This window comes from Canis lupus, chromosome 5 (genome assembly GCF_048164855.1).
Source record: "Canis lupus baileyi chromosome 5, mCanLup2.hap1, whole genome shotgun sequence".
In the NCBI taxonomy this organism is placed as follows: Eukaryota; Metazoa; Chordata; class Mammalia; order Carnivora; family Canidae; genus Canis; species Canis lupus.
Window position 1 is genome coordinate 60,590,271 of NC_132842.1, and position 21,373 is coordinate 60,611,643.

At 46.9% G+C, this 21,373-nt stretch overlaps 1 protein-coding gene across 2 annotated transcripts in view; it reads right to left on the reverse strand.

Moving 5' to 3' along the window:
- The window catches only part of GNAO1 (G protein subunit alpha o1), a 172,938-nt gene that overhangs the window by 77,630 nt on the left and 73,935 nt on the right, over nt 1–21,373 (reverse strand). For both annotated transcript variants that reach the window (XM_072827038.1, XM_072827037.1), the window contains exon 3: nt 4,471–4,612. In XM_072827038.1, coding sequence (XP_072683139.1) covers nt 4,471–4,612 — 142 coding nt within the window. The remainder of the gene's footprint in view (nt 1–4,470; nt 4,613–21,373) is intronic.

Below are 21,373 nucleotides of genomic sequence, written 5' to 3' on the forward strand. Positions count from 1 at the left end.
CTTTGTCCATCAGATCTGATTTGGCTGCTACCAACCTACTGCCTTTGTTCCTGTTCTTCCTGCTTCCAGTCCTTTTCCTTACCCACATCTGCCTTGTCAAGCCACACCCCTACTTCAGGGTCAGTATCAGCCTCACTTCTGGTAAGAGGCTCTCCCTGACCCCCAGTAACAGCTAGCTGAGTGCATTCTGCTAGTGAGCCCTGTCTTCCCAAGGAGATCAACTCCTTTTTTTTTTTTTTTTCCAAATTTTTATTTAAATTCTAGTTAGTTAACATATAGTGCAGTATTAGTTTCAGGAGTAGAATTTATGATTCATCCCTTACACATAACACCTAGTGCTCATCACAACACATGCCCTCCTTAATGTCCATCACCCATTGAGCTCATCCTCCCCACCCCACCTCCTTCCATCAATCTTCAGTTTGTTCTTTATCATTAAGATTCTCTTATGGTTTGTTCCCCCCACCCCCCCTTAAAGGCTCTGTGTCACATACCTCTGAATGTTTACACAGGGCTTAGTGCAAAGCCTACCCATAGTAGGTACTCAATCAACAACTGCTCATTTAGTGATAAATTACAGGTGCTTCTACTTTTTTCTATGACACTTTTGGAATTAGACTTGTCATTCCACTCAAGGGACTTTTTGGGAGATTTATATTCTGAGCACAGTGCAGGTTGTTTGAATGAGGAGGGGACCAAAAGATGAATGACACAGGCCTTGTGCAGAAGGACAGGCCTTGTGAAATTATGAAGGAGTTCTTATTCTAGGCTCCACTGGTGGGCTTTATGAGTGCCAGAGCCTCCTCAAATTGTATGCAAATTTCCCAGATGTGTGCATGTGTGCATTGTTCTGGAGAGGAGGCTCATTCCTTTCATTAGCTGCTCAAATGGTTTTGATCACCCTAGAGTGCAAGGGTCACTGCTCTAAGAAAAGAGTAACATAACCAATTTTCATACCAGTACATGAGTAAGCTCTCAATGGAGAGAAAGCCTTGAGCTGAGTTTTGTTGTCAAGAAGATGGAGAAGAAAACCTTCATGGAAGAGAAAGGAGCTAGGCTGGGTGTCACTTAATAGAAGGAATATCAGAAGGAAGAGAAGGAGAGAAAGGCATTGGAGGCAGAGAATACAGCCTGAGCCAAGACCTGGAGGAATGGGAATGTGTGGTGTCTTTGGGTAGGGGGTCTGCGGCCTGGTGTGGCTGGGGCATGGGGTGTGGACTGATGTAAGGAGATCCCTGCTGCTTGCCCCGTGTAGCAGCTTTTTCAGGCTTAGGCTCATGCACAGGGAGGCTGAAGGAGAAACCAGTTACTCCTCCCTACACTGGGGGACCAGGGTGGGTGATGAGCCACCTGCCAGGAGAAGTCAGGGACACCTGTTTTAATGAGATACAGCAAGGAAACTTCTAGATGCTTCTTTGTATGGAGACTGCAAAGCTGGCTGGCCCAAGTAGGCTCTGGATGTGGGGCTGTCTTCCTCTAGATATTTCATGATGGATTAGGGGAGAAGCCAAGAGAGTGAAGGAGGTCTTTTGAGGCCAAAATACAAGTTTGGGTCTGCTCTGCATGGGGCAGTTCCTACAACATCCAAACAGCAGATCCTCCAATTGGGCCACCCCTGGGCCCTGAGAGAGGAAAGAGATTGGAGAACCAGCCCTGGGGTCAAGGCATCTGGGCACCACTTGGCCGGCTGTAGGTAGACCTGATTGGAAGGCGTCCAGTACCCCAGGGCCTCACCCCTCTCCCAGGGTGTAGTTCAGGCTTTCTCTCTCCCAACATGTCAGCCTCACTCTTCTCTCAGGGCCTTGGTGTTTGTCTGGAACCTTTGTCCCCTTCTGCTCCCATAGCTGGCTCCTTCTCATAGCCAAGTTTCATCCCTGATGACCCTTCCAGGTCCAGGGGAAACTTCAGTCTGAAACAGCTCTCCCCACACCCCCACCCTGATTTATAGTCCCTACACTCAGCTACCCAGACTGCAAATCCATACCAGTGCGCTTCTAGAAAATACCTTTCCCAGAGGTCTGGCTCACTTTGGCCTGAGTCTTGGGTCAACTTCTCTTTTCTGCTCCTCACAGGTGATCTAACAGAGGGAGGAGGTGCCCCAGGGCTTGGAGGCCTTTGTCAGCCAGAAGGATTGTGCCTGAGGAGCCTGTGCTGCTGGGGATGGGTCAGCCATCTGCCATGGTGCAGCCCACTGTAACAGGACTGGGCTCCAATGCTACTGTGTCCAGTGGACTCTCCTGGGTGTCTCCACTCTGTTCCTGATCCCCTCTGCCTTGACACTTTCCCTGCCCTCCTACTCGATGACTGTCTTGACAGGGAAACCTCACAGAAGAGGAACAGCCAAAGAGGCCCCAGGGGCCCCCAGCACAGTCCTTGATATGTCTTATTCTCAGCAATTCCCAAGCAACTACCTCTCTATTTAGGATAATCAAATGGGTGAGGGGGCAGGGGGAGGGGGAAATCCCACAGGAATAAGTAGTGCTTTCAGAATTGAAGAAAAGGATTCCAAAGTCATAGTGACTTTTCTGGGTTTTAATCAGGGCAGGAAGTTTTTGGAAAGGAAAAGCTGGTTAGGAGGCAGGCATGACAGTGACCACACATACACCTCACAGGCCGTGTATGTATGTGTGTGTGCAAGTATGTAGGGTATGTGCTGTGGACACATGTGCCTTTTGTATGGAACCTATCATTTGGGTAACAGAATCAGGTACCTTACACTTTCTGGCCAAGAGGCCTGTGGCCTGTCCTGGTCTAAAGATCACACCAAGTGTTTCCTGCTCTGGGCTTTAAAGCATGAGTTCATTAAAATGAGTTAACATATGTAAAATGCTTAATATAGTGCTTGGCAGAGAGGGGGGTGGTCAGTAAATGATCCTATTACCACTGTGGCCATCATTATTAAAATGAATGGAGCCCTGTAACCATCTTGGCTAATGCTGATGACCTGAGTAAGGCATGTGCTGGATGCCTGGTTTCTCAGGGTACCACTCCCACTGTGTCCATTTCTGAATCCCTAGCAGTCAGCACACTGCCTGGTACGCTGAAAGCTGTCAATTTATACTTCATGGAAATAAGACTAAAGAACCAGGAGTGCCCCTCTTTCCACAGTCCTTGGCTCTATGACCGAACCGAAGCTGGTCCCCCCTCCCCGGGCTGGCAGAAGCAGAAGCGCTTCCTCTGTGAAATCAGCTGGTGGACTCCACCTCCCAGAGGAGCAGTGGATGGGACCCTGGCCCTCCGGCCAGCACCGGGCTTCTCTGGCCCAGGCTGGCCTCAGACACACCCGCAGTCAACAAATCCCCCTGTGGAGGAGGAGCCGAGGCAGGATGACAGGATGACTCTGCCCCATGGAATTAGAATTTTGTGCATAAAATATTGAATTTTACATTTAAACCTATTTGTCATAGATCACTTATCAGACCCAGAGGCAAGGATCGTTTTCCTCTGTGAGGGAGCTGATTCTTTTAGCAAATATAAAGGATATGTATAGAACGCACAACTGAATCACACAGTATTCAGAGATTAATTCTCTCTATCCAAAGACTCCAATGCAGGGCCCAGGCGCTCAAAGACCTCCCCATGTGCTCCCTTTCTCTTCCCTCCAGGACGCAGGGAAAGGATTGCTGGGATTCACAGTCCTACAAAGAGCTACTTCTGGATAGAACTCTCTAAGGATGTTTTTCCTTCTTTCTCTTGCTCTTTTATTTAGCTTTGCCAAGCATAGCTGTAGATGCTTTAGTCTTACAGTTAATGCAAATGTTTGCAAATAACAGGCTTTTATACACTTATTCCATTCATCACTTATCAAACACCTGGGAACTCAACTGAAAAACAGTCCCTTGTATGTAAGTGCTGAATCACTAAACTGTACACCTTAAGTTAATATTACAGTGTATGTTAACTAACTGGAATTTAAAGAAAACCTAAAAAAAAAGAGGTAAAATAGTCCCTGTCCTAGGATATCAACTTCTCGCAGGAAGGAGAGCACCTTAGGTCCTCAGACTCACCTGGGACACATCCCTTGGTGTAAAGGAGGAAAGAGTCAAATTCAAATGGATACCCACTCCCCCAAGAAGGGAAGGAAAGCTCTGCTAAAAAGGGGAGATGGTGCTCAGTTAGTGCTCGCTTGGTTTGAGAAATACTTTTTCTGCTCAAGTTAACTACTCAAGGGCAAGTACTTGTACAGTGCTGTGGGAGTCCCAATTTAGGACATCAGTAATCCTTTGTCACATGCAAGATAAATCCCACATTTTGTGGCTGCTGTCTTTGTTGGTGACTTTGCTTTGGAGGTATGCTTATCACCTAAGCCTCTGTTTGACTGGATTTGCCAGGCTGACTGGTACACTGGTTTAGGTTGGTGACTAGACTTCTCTTTCATAGACAACAGTCTCTTCTGGTTCCTGTAAGAGAGTCGACACTATAAAGAGCACAGGACCTCTCCTTGCAGTGCCCATGGGCACAATGGCCTACCTTTCTCTCCTTGTCACCATATTCAATGCCCAAAGTGTCCATGGCCCGGACGATGGCTGCCAGGGACTGGATAGTGTTGCTGTAGACAACAGGCTTGTACTGTTTCACGTCTTCTCCAGAGAAGCCATCTTCGTGAATGATCCTAGAGAGAAACCACACACACCACATCTGATGAGTGCACTGTCCTCACTTGGTACCAAGGAACACCAGGCATGTGACACCCCTGGGGCCAACCTCTTGGCTCAGCTGGCCTAGGGCTGTGTCTAACCTGGATGCTCAATCCCTCAGCTGCTGCACTAGTACCATAACATCTGAAAGAGGAGTTTACCTGAATTACTGAGAATTAAGCAGAAAAACAGAATAGTGGCAAAAAGAAATATAGTCTTTTATACTACTTATATATAGCAAAAGAAGTATCAGGCAACAAGGTGCTAGTTATACTTGAAAATGCTTAGAACAGGAGGAACACACAGTAAGCACTCAGTAAGTGTTAGCGGTTAGTATTTTTAAGCAAAGCTCATGGTCTTAACCTAAGTTTCCACGTAGAATTACACTGATGAAGACCCCTGCAGGAACCTGCAAGTGAGTAATGATTTTTCTTTTGCAGAAAATCCACAGTGCTTACATGTAAGAGGACTCACTTAAAATGAATCTTCTTCATCTTTGACAGTAGAAGACTCAACAGAAGGCATGTGTCTACTCTTCTGTCCTTGGCTAGGATTTGACTACCACGTCAACCTTATTCTGGTGGCTCTGAACAGTGACATGACAAAGCTGACATCACAGTTCCCAGAGGCCACATGACACTCTCTGCCCTCCTGTTCTCAGGTTCCTCTGAGCTCAGGGGTAAGGCCAGACGTGCCCTAATGTCCCATCTCCCTGCAGATAGTAGCCACTCAACACGTGCTCACTGCCAACCAGGTTCCCAACAGGAGAGAAGGCGGGGAAGAGATGAAAAAAACAAAATTTGGCAAGAATTCTCTTATGGTTGGAGCAAGTAAGAAAGAGTGAGTGGATTCAAAGACTAACATCTGACAGTAGACACCATCTCCCCCAAGAAAACTGTGCAAACTCCTCACTGGTCACATTTTTCAGTTCAGGGTTGAATATTACTTACAATATGAACATACATCCATCTAAGAGCTGAGACTTCTCTTCCAACCCCCCACAGCGCTTTCCATTGCTTTCCATCCCTTCATTACTCTCAGTACAGAAGGAAATTGCTCACAGTTCTTTTTTTAAAAAACAGTTTTACTGAGATATAATTCACATTCTGTACAATCCACCCATTTAAAGTGTGCGATCAAGTTTTTTAGTCCATTCGTGGGCTTGGGCAATGATCACTTGCAGTCTAATTTTAGAACATTTTGTCCCTTCCCCCAAAAGAAACCTACTACCTATAGCAGTCACTCCTCACCCCCATGCCCAGTAAGCAACCGCAAAGCTGTATTCTGTTTCTATAGATTTGCCTATTCTGGACATAAATAAATGGTATCATACAATAAGTGGTCTTTTATAACTAGCTTATTTCACTTAGCATCATGTTTCAAGATTCATCATGCTTTTTTTTTTTTTTAAGATTTTACTTATTTATTCATGAGAGACACAGAAAGAGAGGCAGAGACATAGAGGGAGAAGCAGGCTCTCCACAGGGAGCCTGATGGAGGATTCGATCCTAGGACTCCGGGATCACTCCCTGCACCAAAGGCAGACACTCAACCACCCGTCACCCGGGTACCCAAGATTCATTATGTCACAGAAACTTTCAGTACTCCATTTCCTTTTATTGCCAAATTATATTCATTGTATGGATATACCACATCTTATTTATCCATCCACCAGTGGATGGACACTAATAATTCTTTTTGTAAAATCTGACTTGATACTGGTGTTAGGTCTTTATCTGGGGTTTCTCTAAGAAGCAGATCAGAATGACCTTTCTGACTTCATGGGCTTCTTTACCCCTACATCTATTTCTGTGCAAGTTTCCAGAGGGAGTATACACCCAGTCTGGATCATTGGTGCACTACCCTAGAGGGATCTTAAAGAAGTTGCTAGGTCCCACTGTAAACAACTAGAAAATTGGAGAAAATATATGAAACAAGCAGTTTCGGAGACCATATAGGACTGTGATCCTGGAGACAAAGGGAAACAAATAATGGGGAGTTCTGTGATGGCCTCGGCTTTCCCCTGGAGGCATTTACCAGCCCTCAGCGCAGGCTCAGAGAGCCTAGGCAGAGTGCAGAATTATTAAGTTGATGAGGCAAAGATCCAAGTTCAGGAAGGCTGAGGTGGCTGGGATTCCAGGAGAGAAAACTAGAGAGACAAAGAGAAAGGAAGCTCCCTTTGCATGAATAGGCATCTTCTTGGGTCTTGAGCTGAATAAGGTAAGACCGCATGAGCTCAGCAAGGAGCAAACACCAGGGAGCTTAAAAGCAGAATACTTCCCAGGGCTCATCCAAGGCTGGAAGATGTGCAAGTTCTGACCTAGGCAGAGTGGAGAGTCCTTGCTGAACACTGAGGACACTCAGCAGAGACCCTAAGAAGGCTCATGCCATAGCAGTAGGGCGAAACTGGCCCTAGAGTTAAAGCTACTTTAGACCTGCCCCTGCTTAAAAATTAGCCTTAAAAAAAAAAAAAAAAACAAAAAAACAAGCTGACCCCTAAGTAACTTAATTAGAATAAAGTTCAATACTTTCAGTGACAACAACAAAATCAGACACTCAACAATATGATATTTTTAATATCCAGCATCCAATACAAAATTCCTGGCTTTGCAAAGAAGCCAATGTGACCCACAACCAGTTAACAAAAGCAGACTCAGGAGTGACAGAGATGATATAATTAACAGTAAAGACTTTAAAAATACCTATTTAAAATATTTTCAAGAAATTAAAGGAAAATATGAATATAATGAGTAGAGAATGGAAGACACAAAAAAGAACAGAATGGGATATCTAGAGATGAAAATACAATATTTGAGATAAAAATTTCCCAGTATGGGGTTAACTCATAGAAGGTTAGTGACCTTGAACACAATGGAAACTATCCAAACTAAAGCAAAGAGAGGAAAAAGGCTTTAAAAAAAAAAGGCATTGTGATATTTATAATATATGTAAAACTAAAACATATGCAATTATAGCACAAAGGATGGGAGGGCTAAAATAGAAATATACTGTTGAAAAATTCTGATAAATGAAGCACTTAAAAGTAAAGCATGGTAAGTTAAGATATATACTGTAAATTGTAGACAACTTAAAAGCTATATAAAAAAGCCAATTGTGGGCAGCCCTGGTGGCGCAGCGGTTTGGCGCCGCTTGCAGCCCAGGGCGTGATCCTGGAGACCTGGGATCGAGTCCCGCATCGGGCTCCCTGCGTGGTGCCTGCTTCTCCCTCTGCCTGTATCTCTGCCTCTCTCTCTCTCTAGCTGTGTCTCTACGAATAAATAAATAAAATCTTTTTTTTTTTTTTTTTAAAAAGCCAATTGTTACCCAGGCTCCACAACCAGACACCCCTCCAAGGGTGGGACTTGCTGGGTAACCTAAGAGGTGCAGCTGGGACTAGTCAGTCCTCATGATACTCTCTCTCAAGAAACCAGTGCAATGAGTTTCTCATTCTATGTTCTGGACCAGCAGGCCTTACCACTCTCCTGGTAATACTCTCTAGGTCCTTGGCTGCCTTCAGGATCTGCCTCCACTAGGGTTTGGAACTCTAATTTTTCACACCCATTAGTATCACTCATCATACCACCCTAACACAAATAGTAAGTCCTCAAACATCAGCTGCTGTTATTATTTCCTTCCTTCCTTCCTTCCTTCCTTCCTTCCTTCCTTCCTTCCTTCCTTCCTTCCTTCTTTTTTCTTTCTTTTCTTTCTTTCTTTTTTCTTTCTTTCTTTCTTTCTTTCTTTCTTTCTTTCTTTCTTTCTTTCTTCTTTCTTTCTTTCTTTCTTTCTTTCTTTCTTTCTTTCTTTCTTTCTTTCAAGATTTTACTTATTTATTTATGAAAGACACAGAGAGACAGAGGTAGAGACACAGGCAGAGAAGCAGGCTCCCTGCAGAGAGGCTCCTATGGGACTCGATCCCAGGACCCCAGGATCATGCCCTGAGCCAAAGAAAGATGCTCAACTATTGAGCTGCCTAGGCATCTCTATTTTGTTTCTTTTACACCACCAATGAAGGAAGTTCTGTTCGGGGGATTCTGACTTTAGAATGTGGGTATTACTATTCAGAGCTACCATTTATTATATACTTATGATGTGACAGGCACTTGGCATTTATTCCTCACAATAGCTCCTCGTAGATAAGAAACTCAAGACCTGAAGGGTTAAGTCCTTTACCAATGACACCCAGGGATAGAACTGGGCTTGCCCACATCTGCCTGGCTCCTGAGCCTAAGGAGTCAGCCTTCCACTGCTCTACTCTGCCTCTCCAGATAAGATGGGGAAATAGAAAATAAAGATCTTAAGTGATACTTTTAAGGATATATGACTCAAATCATTGCTGGTGGAGGGCAAAGAAGATGAGGAAGGTGGCATGAAAGTAATACTAAAAGGATTGATTCTTAAAAATTTTAGTGTTTTCCCCTGAGTGGTGGGATTACTAACAGTATCTTTTTTTGTTGTTGTTTTTTTTTATATATATTGTTTTGTATGGTCCAACTTTTCCAGTGTTAGCACTACTTCTTGGTAGAGGCCAATTTAAAATTCTACCCTGAAACAGGAAGCCCAATTTTAAGCTAATATAAGCCAGTCTGAACAAGTTACAAAACTAACAGGACTAGAGCAAGTTTCTCCCACATTGAATCATTTCTGCAAACCTTACATGAAGCTTCTTTATCTTGTGCCACCCCAGGCACCAGGCTGAGACCCTCCAGGCAGTTTTCTATCCAGTCCAGTCCAAGCATTGAGGCAGAGTACAAAAGTGAAGTGTACTGGGGACCCATGCTCTGCTCCTAGGCTGAGAAGACATTAGCAGATTACTCTGTCTTTCTCGGGCTCACCTCTTCTTCTGTCAAGCAAGTATAATAAAAACCTACACATCCTATATCCAGGCTCCCAGAAGATCCAGAGATTTCACACACAAAGTGAGTATCAGAACATGTCCTATGATATCAGCCCAGGAGTGTGGGGCAAAGAAAGGAGGTGTCCTGTCAGGGTGTATGTATGTGTGTATGTATTTTTAAAGTAGGCTCTATGCCCAACATGGGGCTTGAGCTTGCATCCCTGAGATTGAGAGGCACATACTTTACCAACTGAGCCAGCCAGGTGCCCCTGGTCAGGGGTTGGAGAGGCAGCCCAGGGGAGTCTGGTCTCAGCTGAGGTCTGAGTCCTGGGGAGGTAACACCAGGATTTGTAAAGCAGGAGTGAGGCTGCATGCGACACCTTAGTGACAGTGGCATCTCTGGCATCACACTGCAGCAGCCCTACAAACTGATCTTCATCCAAGTGTAGAATAAAGTCCCAGGGACATCATTTGAGCCACTGGATCCAGTCATACCTGAAGCTAATCCTCCTTTACGCTTCTGAGTGACAGGAGCCCAATAATTCCCTCTTATTTTTGCATAAGCTAATTTGACTTGTGTTTCTGCCACTTACAATTAATACAGTCATGACTCAAACATGCTCTGCACCTTGATTAACGACAATCATTAGAGATCATCTCCTGCTAGGCTTGTCTATTACTTTTACCACCAGCCTGCCTGCCCCTGGAGGCCAGGTACCACATCTCACCCTTCTCACTTCTTCCTCTCCATATTATTTGGCACAGCACTGGGCTCTGGACAGTACTCAGAGAAAGTGGGACATAACTATGTGAGCCAGGATTAGACAGATACACAAGCCCCACCCCTGCCCAAGGAGCTCACTAACAGAGGTGTGTGTGTGTGTCTGAGAGAGAGAGAGAGAGAGAGAGAGAGAATGTTGGGGTGGGAATCCACCAGATTTCTTACACCTGCAGAGCCAGGGTAGCAGAGGGAAGCCAGGTTAGATGCTGCAATCATGCCCACCACAAGCTCAGGGACTCTGAAGGGTGGACCAAGCTACCAAACCAGAAGAACCAGCAGGCAAAGGCTGCCTCTGTAGCCCTCAATGTTTGACTTTGGACAGGAGCCACCAGCTGGACTCTGGAAACCTGGCAATGCAACTGAAGGAGGAGATCTCAAGTAGAAATGGAAGGGGGGCGGGATGAATCCAAGCCCACCAGAGCAAGTCTGAAATTCCTAGGAAGAGGCAAACAAGGAGGGACCCCTTGCCTCCCCTGCCTTGGCTCCTCATCTTTGCTGCCTTAGGGACCTTACAGGAGGCCTGGACAAGGGCTTTCTTTGCTCTCTGCTTCCCCCTCTCAGCACAGGATTGCACTCAGCTGCAGTGAGACTCCCTGGGCACAGTGGCCTTATATGGTCACAGAACCACAGGCTCAGGAGCTGGAAGAGACCGTAGAGGATCATCTGCCCCAGTAGCCATTCTCCTCCTTTGAATCACAGATGCTTCTGAGATTGTGATGAATGCACCAACACACACTTTTCCTCCTAGTTTCTGGAGGCTCAGAAACTCGAGGGCCCTAGGTGGCTAGAATGCATAATCTTCACACTATCTCCAGCCTGGACTAAATGCCCCTCCTCCACTTCCCTTTCTCCAGCACTGGGACTGTCTCTCTGCTCTCCACCATAGTCCCATTGGGGATCCAGATTAAGGGGGTGCTTTGGGAGCCAGACTCGAGCTATGGAGCAGAGTCATTTTTTTAGCTGCCTAGTGTTTCAGCTCCCTCAGCTTTCCACAGAGATGGGCCTGGTAGTACCAACCCTCCTCACCTCCTCTACATAAAGAGAAGTGCTGGGCATGGTAAGCACTCAATTGGTCCCGCTGTTATTATTGTTGTTATTGTTGTTGTATTTGGTGACAGGATGGCAGTGGGGCAGGGAGTGCAGTTTGCTGGCTGTCCCATGTCTCTCTTCTTGAGGAGAGGACATAACCCAGGGCCACAGGGCAGGAAAGCCAGGAAGCCATGGTTGGACCACTGCTTGCCAGGAGGAGATAGCCACAGCAACAGCCACAGAAAGAAGGACGCAGGGAGAGGGGGCTTTCTTGGCACTGGAGCAGAGAAGCTACTCATTTGCCTAATGAACATCAGCCAAGCAACAGTGGGTTGAAAGGCTGAATTTCCTGATTTGGGGGCTGCTTAGGGATGTTATGTGTTTCTAATTGCAGCTGGGGATTCATATGCTGACTGTTGTAGGTGAGGGTCAGTGCTGAGCACCTTACCACTGACAACAGTTCCCAGTCATCAGGGAGATGTGGTCAGCAATAGGGAGATGGCCCTGGAGCCACACCCCTGCCTCGCAGTGGTGGGAAACGACTTCCCTGGATTCACAGAATGCGTTTTTAATCCAACAGTGAGTTAATGACACACACCAGCAATTAGGAGCTCCATAGAACCTATCAGACTGCATGGAGCCTGGACAGGATTGTAACATGAAAACACCCTTAGAGTATCTGGTGTGTCCTGCGCAGCCATTGTTATAAAACTACATTTGTGTGTGATGGTGCTGGTAGGAGGAAGGGGTGTGGAGGGAGTAGGGGGGAGAAGGGCTGGATGCTTAACAAAATATCATCAATAATCACTTTAAGGCAGTGGCATTTGGTGACTTTTTTTTTCTCTTTACATGTCTGTTTTGTTTCACTAAAAAAATGTGCATTTGTTATTTGAAAGAACAACACATACTTTTTGGTGGGAGGCAGACACTTCATGTTTAACAGAGGGGACCACTTTGGCCAGGAGAGGGGTCTAGAGTAAGAAGGGGAGAGTCATTAATCAATAGGAATTTCCTGGCATGTGTCACCTAGGTTCAGCTGGATATAAGATCTCATCAGACTCTGAAGCCCATGAGGCCTGGTCCCTGCCTCCTTGGTATTCTCCTTCTGGACAATAAGGCGAGTGTTGAGAACAAGAAAGCTAACTATTGTGGTATCTGCCAAGGGCCAACTGAAGGGTCTGTCACCCAAAAGCCATTCCCTTCTTATCATGGTGAGGTCCTCTCCCTGCGTCCCTTGCAGCTAAGAGTGACCATGTGATCCAGTTCAAGTAAGACTGAGGGGGAAGTGGCTGGACCTGCCTCTGAGAAAAGGTTTTCCTTCTTGGTTCAAAGAGAGAACAGCTTTTCTGCCTCCCTACTCCACCGTTCCTCTACCCCTGGCTGTCCCTCCCCCGGCCATCCCCTGGATTCTTGCCTCTATATGTGGTTATGTGAGAAAGTGAACACTGGCGCCATGGCAGCCATCTTGTGACTGTGAGGTTAAATGCCACCACCCTGAGGATGGCAGATGAAAGGGGCACAGCGGTTTCCCAGTGATGCTCCCTAAATGTCAAATGAACCCTGGGGCCATCTGATACCAGGGGGCATGCTCTTGCCATGATGCCCTCTACCTGGGATAGGGAAATGGTCCTCCTTGGAGCCAACACAGAAATAGTCATTTTCCAGGTGGGAACTTATGACTTACAGAGAAGAGATTTGCCTATAGGCATACAGTTAGCTTGTGATGGAGTAGGGACAAAATTCCAGGAGGTTCTCCATTGTGCCACAGGCTCCTTGCTTTCCGTAGTGCTCCCCTGAAGTAGGAGGTTAGTGGGTGACACCAGGCAATAAAAACATCTATCAATTGCAAAACAGAAAGATTTTCCCTCTTCTATCTTAAAATCTCTAGCTCCTAATAATTTGGAGGCTTCTTTGAAGGTAGTTTGTAAGCGTCTCTGGTTCATTCATTCACTCGTCCCCTAATGCACTTTCCCCATATTGTCTGGGTAGCTACTATGTACCAGGCACGGTGTCAGGTGCTGGGGACAGAAGAGTCAACTGGCAGACACCAGAGAGCTTGACTCCTACTGCAGAAGGTATGTATCAAATAAGCAATTTCACAAATGATTGATTAAATTACAATTGGAATAAATGCCACCAAGAAGAAAAATATCATGGGCAAGAGATACGAGAGGAGGACCTATAGTATGGGCTTGGGGGCAGCAAGGAAAGTTGCACACGAGCTGGCTGCAGGGACAGAGAACAACACAGGACTCCGGAGAGGGAATCAGCACATGCCACACCGGCTCTCTGGAGAGCCGCTTCTGTACGCAGTCTCTGCGTGTCTTCCAGAGGTCCCCCACCCGCGCCCAGCAGGCACACGGGGTGCTGGGAAACGTGCTGTAAAGGAACGGAAGGAGCTTCCTGGGCTGGCAGGTGGGACTGGAAGCCAGAGATCCCAGTCGGGAGGCTGCTCTGGATCTGGCGAGGGCGTAGGTCTGATGTTTCCTCCCCAGGGACGGTTCCACCCAATCTCCTGGAAAACATGCAAGCTAATCCAGTGTGGGAAACGTCACAACACCAGCCAGCAGGAAGAGCCAGCCAGCTTGAGGGGAGGCACCCGAAACAAAAGGCAGAGGAGAAGGTCCTGCAGGAGGCCCCACCTCTTCTCTTCCCTGTTGAAGCTCCCATTGACTGTTCACAGAAGGATCAAGCTTAAGTTGGGTGTGAACTGCAGGAAAGACCCTGGCCCCTGATTCTGTGGGTGCCACCAAGAGTGAGGACTAAGTGGAGCAGTCAACAGTGGTCCAGGAGGTACTGTGTGGGCAGGGCCAGAGGTGGATGGGAGATGGGTGTTTCCAGCCCTGCAGCAGCTCCAGTTCCCTAGAGGACATCATTCTTTCCTTCATTCATTCCATAAATGTATATATTGAGCACCTGTTAGGAGCTAGACACTCCCTGACTCTCCTACTTGCTAACAGCATGGACTGTGGGCAGGTTGCCGACCTCTGTGGGCCCAGGTCTCCACTCTTTATTTTTCTTTCTTTCGTTTTTTTTTGGGTCTCTACTCTTTAAATTAGGGATAATGACTGTCCCTCACAGGGCCATCAGCAGTGTTAAAGAATGTGCAAGGAGAAGCTGGCACACAGGCCCATTATTACCAACTGCTGGTATTATGTAGAAGTCACAGACTGATCAGTGCCAAAGCAGGACTAAACTAGTCTTGTCTCGGGACCCGTGGGTGGCTCAGTGGTTGAACGTCTGCCTCAGTTCAGGCCACGATCCCAGGATCCTGGGATCGAGTCCCACATCAGACTCCCTATGGGGAGCCTGCTTCTCCCTCTGCCTGTGTCTCTGCCTCTCTCTGCATGTTTCTCATGAATAAATAAATAAAATCTTAAAAAAAAAAAAAATACTTGTCTTGTCTCCCGGGGCCTTGGGTCTGCCTCCTACCCAGAGCAGCAGTTTGTCTTGACCTAGATGAATGGGTGGAGGGTATCCATGTTTTGAATGACCAGCTCAGAGACCACTGGCAGAGATGAGACCTGTGTGCTTACAAGGTAATATGCTGAGACCTCAATTTCTGACTTCCCAGAGTTCCTCTCCCCAGAGCAGAGGCAGTGGGACCCGGAGGCCCTGATGGGGGTCAGAAGCTTCGCTTGTGTCTAAGCTTCCATAACTGGCAGAGCCAGAGCTTTCCTGAAGGTGATGACTTCCTCTTCCTCTCATCCATAGAACTGACTACTCATGCCAGGTACCAGCCCTACAGCACCCAGCAGACAGTGGTGGACAGGACAGACATAGACCTTGACTTCAAAGGACTCACCATGTAGCTGGGGAAGACAGAAAATAAATAACTGAATAAATAATATTTAGAGTGATGAACACAAGAAGGGTAGAGGGATGGGGTTTGGCGGGGTGGAGTTAGGAGCCAGGAAAGAAGGTGGCATATGAAACTGAGGCCTGAATGATGATAACTGAACCCTGCATATATGTGAGGAAGAATATTTTGAGTAGAGAGAACAGCAAGTGTAAAGGCCCTGCCCCCCTCCTCTGTGTTAGAAGAATGGTGAAGAGTTAGTGGGGCCACAATGGAATAAGTACCAGGGAAAGTGGGGGGGGGGGGAGATGAGGTCAAAGAGGGCAGCAGGGAGCTGATCACATGGGGTTATTGTACAACTTATATTTTTTTCATAATATGCATTAAAACCTATTAAAATAAAAAAGTCGGGGATCCCTGGGTGGCTCAGCGGTTTAGCGCCTGCCTTTGGCCCAGGGCACAATCCTGGAGTCCCAGGATCAAGTCCTGCGTCGGGTTCCCAGCATGGAGCCTGCTTCTCCCTCCTCCAGTGTCTCTGCCTCTCTCTCTCCCTGTCTATCATAGATAAATAAATAAATATTTTAAAAAAATAAAACAAAATAAAATAAAAAAGTGTAGTGTCCTCCCAAAACCATTGTGATTTCTACCGTTGCTTTTTTTTTTCTTTTTTGCTTCTAAGTGTGGATCGCCTTTAAATGATAGCTTTCCCTCCTCTTTCCCTAACTTCTCCAGCTCTGTCTGAAAGGCCTGTTGTTGGAACACTTATGGATTCCAACTTACACAGCTAAGCAAAAAAGAAGAAAAAAAAATCAGCCATCATCCCACCACCTGGAGGGAAGCACCATCCACATGTTAGTGTGTATTTCAGTCCTTTTATCTGAGAGTCCGTATGTACACGGTCTTTCCTGAAATGGAATCACACCGTGTGCCTCTGCATCATGCAGCAGTTGTCACTGGCTGCTTGGTGTCCCTTCATCTGAGTGGGGCCTGAGTCATTGGACCATCAGTGGACTCTTGGGTTGCTTGTAGATGGAAGCTAGCTCTTCCCAGCTTCAAAGTCAGCTGCTGGGGAGGCTGCCTGACCATGAGCGAATTTCTCCTAATAAGGGCAGAAAGCTACAAAACCTGCACAGAATAAGCCAGAGGCTGGGTGACCCCCGGCCTTATAGGCTGGGCTCAAGTGAAGCGTGTGAGCACAAATGGGATCTTTCAGTGATTTGAAAAGAAGAGAAGAAAGATCCAATTTAAAATCCAGCTATTTAATGGTGAAATGGAGTTGCATGGTTTGTGAAAATTTATTTAAAAAGTAGGTAAGATCCTTTAGTAATTAATATGATATTTAAGACTTGATAGTCTAAGAATAACAGAATAGAAGGGTCTTTAAAATAACAGTATTAAACAAATCAGTCGCCCAGGGGAATGACTGGTACAAAACAAGGGATATGTCCTGTTGACAGTGACTTGCAGAAATCTGTTATAAAGATGCCATTTTTAATAAGGGGTAACTCAGGCCAGAAGCAATGATGTCAGCTGCCAATTGTCACCAGACGGAGCCAGGGGCAAGGCCAGGACTTGTGATTCCAGTACAGAGACTCTGCTGCCATTATCTGGAAAGTAATGTGGACCTTGTCCTTTCCCAAGACTCTCAGTGCTGGGAGGGTGGGGGGCACATGCCAGCTCCCATTCTAGGCAGGTGTGACGCTCAGAGCACTGCCTTCTAGAGCTCTGCTTCTTAGCAGTTTGGCTGGTCTGAATCCTGGGACCTTGGCCTTGGAGACAGAAGACCTGCCAGGTTCTTAGGAAGTTTGGCCACTAACAAGCATCATGACCCCAAGTGGAAAGGGCGAAAGAAGTCCCCAGAGAGCTAGGGTGTCTGGCTCACCCTTCTTAGGTCAGCATCATCACCTTGACCTGGGACTCCACCTTGGTATTGGAGGCATAACCTCCTATGGCCTCCCAATCATGTCAGCATTTTTAAGAAATGCTCCATTTACTGTTACAGCTTAGATCTTAGTTTAGTTGCCCTGGAGACCTGGGGCCTGGCATTGGCTCCACCATTGACCAGCGACAGTGAGCTTGGACATGTCCTATGTGTGCTGCCTCAGCTTTGGACTTGGGTTGTGTCAGTTCCCTGTGGTGACCCTGCTTCACTCAGGTTAACCCAGTTCCGTAGTCATATCTCTGTCTTTGCCAAATGTAGTCTATTTGGAATCCAACAGCTCATAAAACATGGCGGCAAGAAATTACAGGGACTCTTGATGGACCAAAAACTGAGCAGCTCTGAAACAGAGACCTGCATACCTTGCTCAATTCAAGTTCTGCTCAAATATCACCTCCTCAGATCACTATGGCTAAAAAAAGACTGCTCCCACCATCATTTCCTGCCTTATGATATATCTATTTACATGTATACCGTCTCCCCACATTCCAATGAGCTCTATGAGGGTGAGGGCCTTGTCTGTCTCGTTTACAAACCACAGTACCCTAAGCAGTGCCTAGACATGGTGAATGGGCAGTTAATGGTGGCTGGATGGCTGAATGAAACGTGATCATTTAGCGCCTCGTCAGCTCCAAAATGGCAGCTCTACACATGACTCCTTCCTATGATGGTAGGTGACCTTTAAATTGTGGGCCAGGATGAATGGGCTCCCCTGACTCACCTACCACCTCAACCTCTGGTTGTTACTCCTGTCTTCCCACCTTGGATGCTGACTAGTCTTCCCCCTCAGGGGCCAGGGTCTGTGGCCCTTTTTCTAGTGATGTTAATTAGAATTACTCCCTCATTCACTGGTGGGAGTTCACTCCCTTTTACCCCTAACCTTGGCTTATATAGGTTTCCTAAGGGCCAGCACATACAGATACCTTATGTTGCCTACTCTATGCTCACTTCTGGAAAAATCCAAAGCCATTCTTTGAAATCCAACTGTTAAAATTCATTGGTTATGTTGCAAAGACATGACAGAGAGCTTTATGGCTTCTAAGCCCTTTTTACAATGCCTTATGTAAAGCCATGAGCTTTCATTAAACACAGTAAAAGCCTGTAGTGAGGCAAATTGGTTCAATGTCGATTTTACTGCTTAAATCTAAGTAACATTTCTGGTTTCCCATCTGCCTGATTAGGGCAGCTGCTAGATTGCCCTTTCTTCTGCTGACATAATGAAATGAAGTATTCTTATTAGTACACTATGTTTAATATATGAATAATATTATACATTGAGGGGCAGTGTGAACAGCTTTTTAATTATATTTTGTGGAGAATGCTACAAGTGAGGCTGCAGAGCTTTGCTCATCTTGTTCAATCCTTTGGGGAAAAAAAGCCCTTTTTCCCTGCCTGTTTACAGTATGCTTGTTCATTATTTATGATCCCTGTTCATTAGGCCCTGGGTGCGGTCTCATGAACCACAGGAAAGAGAGAAAAGACCCCTGGAGCCCACTGTCTCTGGAAGACAGCTCACAGACAAGGCTTTTGCCAACTTGAGCCATCTAAAGCATCTCCTCTTCCAATCTCAGGATGACAGGCTCTGTCATCTCAGCAGACCAGGTGGGACTCTGACAATCTGTGGGAGGGCTCCTATCTGGGTTCCTCTCGGCTCCCTTGCCACTCGCTGTGGGGTGCAGCAGTGACTCACTGCAGAATCCGCCTTATGAGCAAAGATGAGCTTTGTAAATGGCAAATGAGGGTTGTAGCAGACATCTGCTGTTTTTGTTTGCCCAACTTCTATTCGCCCCTCCTTTGGAGAACCATCCTTCCTCCCACCATGGGGTCTCTCCCTATCTCTAGCCTAAGTTCCTGGGGTGCGGCCCTGCTCCCCACCGGCCCAGTCAGGGTAGCGCGTACCTGGATCTAGCTATGCCCGGGCTACTCAGTTACATGACACAATGTTTCCTTTTGTGCTTCAGCCACACTGCAATGATGATGACCACAGAGCCCCCGGGATTTTGTCTGGAAGGATGGTGACAGACATTGGACTAGCCACACAGACTTCCTGATCTGAAAGGGGGTGTCTGGTTATTGTTTGGCTTCTTAGGGTTCTGAGGGCTATGACACTGCAGGAAAACATCTGCCCCAGGCCCACTTCAAAGCAGCCAAGTCAAGCTGCATGCAGGTCACTTTCTCCTACAGGCATTATCAGGGGCCAGCGGCTCCCCAGGCACTGTCCACTGCCCCGAAAGCCCAAAAAAGCATCAGGAACTCCACTCTTCTTGCTTCTTTTCTAGATTACAGACCAAGGCAACCTGGAAAAGGCTTTTCACAGGCCCTTGGTTCTCCCCTTTCTCTTCTTTTTAAACGAGGACTTGTTTTTCTTCTGCTTGGGAGGAAGGACACCAAAACACCCACCACCAACTTAAAGAGACAAAAGGGCATGAAAAGAACCCCCTGTTCTCCAGTTCAGACTGCTTGGCATGCACTCAGGGGATGACTTTGAGATGTGCCATAGAGCTCCCCCAAGCATTGCCCCAGATGGCAGACAATTCTAGGTGAGTGTTTGTTCTGAAACAGAGAGACACATAAAAAGTACCCTGCTCAGATCTCTGCCAAGGAGAGTTCAAGGCAAGAGGTACAGATCACTGAAACAAGGCTCCTTGGGGGAAATCACATTTCTCATGCCCGCTGGGGCAACACTTGCAGGAAAGTCTGCCAAAAGCAAGTCTGAATCCACATTCCTCTCCAAGGTAACTCATGTGTCCCTCCAATCAAACAGCAGCAGCCAGCCAGTTGTCATGCCAACTTTCGTTGGACAAAGACGGCCATGTCTGCATTCAAGTCCCTGAGCCTTTCTGAAACACGTGAGCCACATTCTTCTGGTTCCCTCTGCATCATCCCTTTATTGAGTCTTTGAAAGAAGGTGAGGGAGAATTCCAGGTGAGGGCCTGTCTTGCCAGATCAAGAGAAATATAATCACAGAAAAATGGAGCAAACCCCAGCCCAGCCAGCCTTCCTTCTCTGGCAGTGGATGTGACCCAGAAAGGATGCTGGTCTCTGCGTGGTGGATTTAAATAGCCCCACCGTGGCCTCTGGGGCTTCCCACCCCAGCCCTCCTCAAGCAGATGGAAGCTCCTCATTAATAACCACTATGGTATGGTCATGGCCCAAAAGAGAGAGTCCACAGAAATCACTTTGTGGGCTTCCACATCCATTCCTCTCTCTAGAGATGTTTGGGTAGGGCCGTGTATTCTGCTCTTATGGCCAAAGGCATCCACCCAGACTGCAGGTGGAACAGATACTGCTGGGAGCCCAGCTGTGCCCTCTCGGCTGATTTTGCCTTGGGTGGGGTTGACATGCAATGGAATCAGGGCTCCGTTGGTGGCTCTGTTGCTCACTTGCGAGGCCAACAGGAGGGTGACTAGTTCCTGGTCCCTCATGGTCTTTGAACTGATGCTGAGGAGACCTGCTTCTGGGCCAGTGGCTAGCAGCTCAGGGGCTATGAATGGGAATTGAGCCTGAAATTGGCTCAGACTGAAATCAAGTGTTCCAAGGAGGATGGGCCTCTCATGTGGCCATCCTAAGAATCTGTGCACTCAGTCAGAGGCTCATTAGGATTTCAGGTACGGACACAAGAGAAACGCATACTGCCAATTGTCTGAGCTCTTTCCATCTGTGAGGATGGGTAGTGAGAAAGGACAATGAAGCTAGCAGCTGTTGAAGCCCCCATAGGCTGCCAGCATGCGCTGAGGTCTTCAGGGACATCCACATCCTGACTCCCTCCAACCACCCTCAGACCTTACCTCCCAGTATCCAGCCTTAGTGAAAGGTTTAGTTTCCTCGAGGAAACTGGCTAACAGAGAAGTTAACGAGCTTTCTTAGGGTCAGGAAAGGCAGGTCTTCCCAAGAGCCCGAGCCCCTGACCACTCTATGGATGGCTTGTGGACCACAGTTTCCAAGAAACACTGCTGACCCTCAAGAACATTCAAAGGAGACCAGATTGAGGAGGGGGTAAAAGCGCTGGCTGCCTGGAAAGGAGGGGAAAGGCATTGCCACATTAAGGGGTACCCACAGTCAGGTTTCTCTTGTCACACTGGCCCTGAATCAGAAGCTCTTAACCCTCATTAAACATCCAGTCATCACTAAATCCTCATGAGATCAACCCCTGTCCTGGCTCTTCTTCTTCTTCTTCTTTTTTAATATTCTATTATTTATTTGAGAGAGAGAGAGAGAGAGAGAGAACATGAGTAGAGGTAGAAGCAGATGGAGACAGACAAGCAGACTCCACACTGAGCCCAGAGCCCAACATGGGGCTCGATCCCATGAACCTGAGATCACGACCCTAGGTGAAACCAAGAGCTGATGCTGA